Below are 6,727 nucleotides of genomic sequence, written 5' to 3' on the forward strand. Positions count from 1 at the left end.
GCTTTCTTATAAGATTATCCTAATAATTCGCCTTCAGCTTCGATGAATGCTTCAATGTGGGAAGGAAATCGTTGAGATGCCTAGACTAAATACTCCTTATTTATTTCTGACATCACAAGGACAATGGCGGCCTTCAGTGATTGTCCTCAAATATCGCTCACATCTGTACACAAAATAACACTCGGAAAAATGACAGCGACAGATATAAGAAAAAATTCGGAATTAAATTGGAATTCGCCAGGTGAAAATAATTACATCAATTAATTTTTAATTTTCAACACATCATCAATGAAGATGCTATAAGCGGATGTCATACTCTCACCATATGATACATTTCTCTTTGGGATTCATTTTCGATCCCGATTCACAATTAAAAGCTTCAGAAAACTCTTTCATATTGGATAAACTACCGATCACCCTAAATAAAATATTTGGCAAACATAAAACTAATTTAAAATGAATTATGAATTTGACGAAAATGGGCTTAAATAATGATTATTACCTGAACTTTTCTGCAGCATGTTCATTATCTTTGTAAATGTAAGCCGCCAACCACGATGGAATGCTAGAACACCACGACTAAAATAATAATAAAATTGCATTAAGCATTCTTCTTTTAGATGATTAAATGTATAATTAATAAATTTCGAAAATTACTCCAGCAAAAGATATAAAGAAGAGTTGCTCCGGGCTGTACTTTTCTAAACCAGGAAGACGTTTCTCTTTGCCGTGATCCTTCACCCATTTTTGATAACCCTGGTTTACGTTTAATAATAAATGTTTATAAATTTTATTATTCTACAACTTAAATTTTGATTTAATTATTTTTATAATATATAATTAACTATAAGAATTATAGAGCATTATCTACTTTATTCAGGTTACCTGATATTAATTATAATTTCGATAATGCGCAGTATGTCACAAAATAATGTATATGCTTTAAAATTTATAACTCGTATTATATTAATACAAACGATTTTTTAATGAATTTTATGAATGATGGCCGGATGGCCGAGCGGTCAAGGTGACATCCTACCGCTCTGGGGGACCCGGGTTCGAATCCGAACGGGTCGAGAAATCCCCAGGAATTTTTCGGAGGATGATCCGTTCGGATATGTCGGGCCCCGTCCCTCACCACCCGGTCGCCCCATTGTGGGCCTGGCCGAACCCATAATGGGCCTACTAAAAGAGGCCCTCTTAGTGCCCACAGGGTGGATTAAAATTTATAACTCGTATTATATTAATACAAACGATTTTTTATGAATTTTATGAATTATATTTTAAAATTTAATAAATTAAATATTTTCTTATTTTTGTATCTGATTAAAAAAAATAATAAATTTACTTATTATAGTTGAAAATGTGAACAACCTTATTACCAAATAAGCTTGACGTATTCCGCCATTATCGGCAATATTTTCAGATAAAGTTCTCTTTCCATCAACCTAAAGTGTAATAAAATAAACGTGTATATATTTTAAAATAATGTACAAAGTATAAATCTATTATCGTAGAATAAAAAATGCTATATTGATTACAGGGATTTTTTGGGCATTCAAATTAAAAAGTCTATTGAACCGACTTAAAAAAATACGTTTTTGAGCATCTCTGTATATACTGTATATTATTATAAATAAAATATTCCGATTTGCAGAGTTAAGTTGAATTTACTTTCGATAATTAAGGCATTAAAATTCAGACCCTTTTAATCAAAATACAATTAATTACACAGTCGTTCGTTTATTGTTGTTTTTTAAATACTATTCTTTGTTAAATATAAAACAGCGATTTGCGATTAGGGATCCTACACCCTAAGATTCTAACAATAACATTAATATATAATATAAAAATATTACTATTAATATTTATAACAATAAAAATAATAAAAACTAATCATAAATAATAAATATTACAATGTGTTATAAAGTAGCGCATCTGCTGAGAAAGACAACAAATGAAGCCAAAAACAGTCAAACAAACAAACGTACTTTAGTTATTATATTAATACAGTAAATACAACTTACAGTTAAGTTAAGGCCTTCGTAGAAATATGAGTTGTATTGTTCGATAAAACATTTCGATCGTTCTTTGAATTCTTTTTTGGATTTCTCTGTCCACCAGTTCTTCAAATTTCCGTATTTATCTCTTAAACTTCCTGATTTAACAATAATATTTAATTAAATCACAAATGAGACATTAATGCTTTTTCAACACAAAAACTTTTACTCAGACGAATACCTGATTCATCAAGTCCGTGAGTCATTTCGTGACCATAAACGAGTCCCATTCCACCAAAATTCATAAATCTAAAAATAATCTTATAATTATATTTATTATTAAAATATAAAACTTACTTTTAATTAATTAAAATTTTACTAACTTGGATCGTTCCGCATTGTAAAATGGTAACTGTTGAATTCCGGCTGGAATTACTGGAAAGATTAATAACATTAAAATATTAGTTAAATCCATATTAAATATAGAAGTTAATTGATACTGTTAAAGATAAATATATTTTCAAATGTTTTTGTTTCTTAATATAAAGATTGTAAAATATGACAAACTCACCCACAGCGTTGAAATCTGGAACGTAGAATGCATTTACTTGTGCTCCTCCCGCTTGCGCTGTTCGTGGCCACCTTTAAAAGTAGTAAAACGTCAAAATAATATAAAATATATAAATTAAATATAAACATACACAGAAAAGAAAATTGAATTTACTCAGATCTATCGTTTGTTTGTCGATATAAATCAGTACTTTTCTTAAAATCAAAACGCCGTAAATTTAACATGTTTTCGAAAGATATGTCGGTCATTTCGGGAAGCTATCAATAGAAGTGTCAGTTTATTACATATTATTTAATCTGTGTATTATATATTTTAATCTATCATTCGTGAACATGGGCGTTTTCAGAGGGCACTTGATCCTTCCTGGGATCGAGTAAAAATTCCACAATCGTAAAAGTGATTTTGACCACTTCTTGTATTGATGCAATATTGTATTCTGTGAAAAATTCCAAAAATTAAATCATTAAATAAACATTTATTGATGTAATTATTGTCTCCAAGCTTTTCTCCCCTAGAAATTTTCTTCATACGCCCATGTTCGTGAACATTACAGATTCTCTTACTTCTTCAAAATACTTTTCCACTTCTTCTAAGTCTCGAGTCCAAGGTGGAAAACTTAAGAATACCATCATATGATTCAACTGTTTCAAAATATTTTTGTATTTTAAAAAGTTTAAGAAAAAATAATATAAAGATTTATTTAGACTCACTTTATCTTGAACTGCTTCTTTCGTTGGTTTATCCAGCCATGTCGATTGCTCTATCATTTCTTCCATAGCTTTCTTCATATAATCGATTAATTCTTCGTTCTAATACGAAATAATGATCATATTCTTGACGTAATGTTTTTATTATCATAAATAATATATGAATAAAATATTTACCATGGTTTTCTCTTTTCTATAGTTTCCGTACAGATAATCTAAAACTGGACTAGCTGTTTTTACAAAGTAGTGACTACACACAGACCACTTTATATCCGTACTTGAAGAAGTTTTATATTTTAATTTACGTTTAATATTTTTTTGATTCTCGTTAACGTGATATGCCAGTAATTCTTCGATAAATAAGGCTCCACCATAATTTAGTAATAATCTAAAATATAAAGAATAAAGTTGTTTGAAAGTTTGCACGACTATTTCTGTATAATTCATATTTAAAATCCTGATTTTAGACCTGATGTTCCTTCCTGATTTTCTATGGTTATTACTGGTCGGGATTTGTTTCCCTATTTCCATCATACTGATGGATTTGTTTGAGATTTATACCTATCCATATTAGATGAAATTGAGAATAATCGAACCATAAATTGCGTAGTGTTCTTTGTGAATATTTAGTTCTTACATTCATTTCAAAGTGATAAATGTCACTTTCATCAATAAAACCAATTTTCACTCTATTATTTTCCAACTCGAATCGTCTGTAACTCAAAGTTTTTTCATACCAATAACCTCGAAACCCGACATATTTGTAATAAGCCAAACAACTACTGCATTACATCGAGCAACTTTTTCGCGATTATATTTAATTACTTTCTAAATAATTCATCACTGGAGAGAGAAGTTAGGCGCCATCTCTTATTAAATTTAATAATTATAATTAAAATAAACAAATTTCAGAATATTCTGGAAGAAAAGAATCGGCCCGGAGAGGGATTCAGACCTGCAACTCTATTCAAGATATGGATGATCTGACGTTAAAACAGAATACTACCTTTATAAACAAAAATTAAATTATTTTAGTTTTTTTTATTTATATATATTCTTTATTTATTATAATACTGTACTGTGCATACATAGTTTCGAGGATAAATGACTAACATATGCAGGATAATTGCCAGATAGTTACGTCACTCTACTTCTCTAGGGGACACAGGTCCGAATTTTCATCGAGAGCTTTATGCGTAACTCATCGCAGCTACTTTGAGCTCCTTTCACGAAATTCATTCTTCATGGCTCACAACGGAAGTATCCAGAAGACGTTATTATGAAATCAATGGAGCAGATAATGCACATGAATGCCCCCATTATGAGCCTTGCTCCTCTAAGTTCATAGGTTGAAAAGACAAATAAGAAGCTCAAGAAATTCTAGTGCTCTGAAAATTGCAATAACTTAGGGCAGTAGGCTGTAGGCTGACGCCTTTACCGCCTTGATTATTTGGCGATCAATTTTGCAATTTTATCAATGTATTCTACAATTGGATTTCATTGTATTTATTTGCATTTCTAGGAAGAACATTGAAAGAGAAAGTTTAAGAAAACAAATGCAACTCTGCTAATACTTAATGACTTAAAAAAGTGGAATAAATTACTTTGTTTGTGCATTTTGCAGATTATTTTTATCTCAAAGGATTTAAGTTTACCAATATCAAGCACAGGAACATCATTTTGTTCAAAGCCACTGGATAAATTTTATACTATACTCTACAGTTTAACTCTTCAAAATTTATTAAATTTTGAAGAGTTAATTTATAACTGTTTTTACGTTTTAACATATTATTACGTTATTACATATACAGGGTGAACATAAAGTCTCTATACATTTCTGTGAAAACGCAAATTTATTAAACATCTACCATATACACTGCAACATGTATCACATTAGGACCACAAATCAGTACATCTTTATGTGACTGCCCTCCAAGTCTAGGCACAGCCGCCAGCGTTCTTCCACAGATTGAAACACGCTGTTCAACATAACTGGTGAAATTTTTTCGCCACTGCGTCTGTAATTCGTTGTTTCAACTGCGGTATGCTGTTAATCTTTACCTAGTACACCTGCGACTTGATAAACCTCCACGCGAAGAAATCTAACGGAGTCAGGTCTGGTGAGCGAGGGCTCACCAGACCTGACTCCGTTAGATTCTTCGCGTGGAGGTTTATCAAGTCGCAGGTGTACTAGGTAAAGATTAACAGCATACCGCAGTTGAAACAACGAATTACAGACGCAGTGGCGAAAAAATTTCACCAGTTATGTTGAACAGCGTGTTTCAATCTGTGGAAGAACGCTGGCGGCTGTGCCTAGACTTGGAGGGCAGTCACATAGAGATGTACTGATTTGTGGTCCTAATGTGATACATGTTGCAGTGTATATGGTAGATGTTTAATAAATTTGCGTTTTCACAGAAATGTATAGAGACTTTATGTTCACCCTGTATATAAAACACCTTGTGGAATACTGTAAGACGCTTTATCGCTGTTTCGCTTAGCGCTTTGTCAACTAGGAACGCATCCCCCACTTAACGCTGGGGATGCGTTCCTTGACGACAAAGCGCTAAGCGAAACAGTGTTAAACGAGGTCATTTTAACATAGAGTAAATAGGGATAGGTGAACACACGACCAAAAATAAACAGATTTTACTTTAATTTTAAGTTATTTTTATATTAATTTGCATAATAATATATGTTAAATAGCACACAGAAATGTTAAGTTCATTTTTTGTGACGAAGGTCCTGACTTTTCTGAAATTCGTTTCTTTTTGCAATAAAGTCGTAAAGTTTCATTTATCGTTTTTCTTTCTTTAATCAAATGTCGGTAGCAGAAGATTGCATCTAAAACTCCTCATTTTGCTTTTGTACTTCTTTCAAAATCTGGACCATTCGCTACAATTTGGTCAACAATTTCGTTTATCGTGACCAAACTTTTACTAAGGAAATCTGTAGCTTCTTTGGGTTCTTCGTTTTCGGAATCTCTATTTTCCAGTTCTACATGAATTCCTTCTTCTGCCGGTTCTTGAATGTCGTCGTTGATAAGGCTCTCACCAGAAATCTGCAGTAACTCCTCAATATCCTGCTCGTCTACATCTCCTAATCCTATTGTATCGATTAGATAACGATTCAACTATGGGCTCTTCTTGTTGAGAATTCTTGGATACCTTCGCCCGTAACTTCTTCCACACTCTGTTCACGCATTTATCGGTTAATTCTTGCCAAGTGAAGTCGATATTGCCTATGCCCTATGGCATCCATGATTTCGAAACTTACATCAAACATAGATTTAAAGAAAGTACACCTTTTTTGCCACCTTTTTCTGATTGGTTCGTGTTCGTAAATAATCGTATTATATACGAATCAATGAAATGCCGCGATAATTAAAATCAGCGTAAATGTTGAGCTTTTAGGTTTCAAGCAGACCGCGTTATATCGAATCAGCGTTA

At 32.1% G+C, this 6,727-nt stretch overlaps 1 protein-coding gene across 1 annotated transcript; it reads right to left on the bottom strand.

The window, feature by feature from the left end:
- Window positions 1-242: 242 nt before the first annotated feature.
- LOC136975440 (endothelin-converting enzyme 1-like) lies at window positions 243-6,482 on the bottom strand. The gene is made up of 16 exons (XM_067270500.1): window positions 6,446-6,482; window positions 6,150-6,383; window positions 5,340-5,468; window positions 3,782-3,839; window positions 3,456-3,666; window positions 3,282-3,380; window positions 3,135-3,212; window positions 2,725-2,828; window positions 2,572-2,642; window positions 2,384-2,435; window positions 2,242-2,309; window positions 2,028-2,158; window positions 1,383-1,448; window positions 658-756; window positions 503-579; window positions 243-418 (listed from the first exon to the last, which is right to left on the bottom strand). Exons 1-16 carry the CDS (start codon window positions 6,480-6,482, stop codon window positions 319-321), a joined length of 1,614 nt encoding a protein of 537 aa, XP_067126601.1. The 3' UTR covers window positions 243-318.
- Window positions 6,483-6,727: the final 245 nt, after the last annotated feature.

The sequence above is a fragment of the Centruroides vittatus genome, unplaced genomic scaffold, assembly GCF_030686945.1.
Source record: "Centruroides vittatus isolate TY-2023 unplaced genomic scaffold, ASM3068694v2 contig_371, whole genome shotgun sequence".
In the NCBI taxonomy this organism is placed as follows: Eukaryota; Metazoa; Arthropoda; class Arachnida; order Scorpiones; family Buthidae; genus Centruroides; species Centruroides vittatus.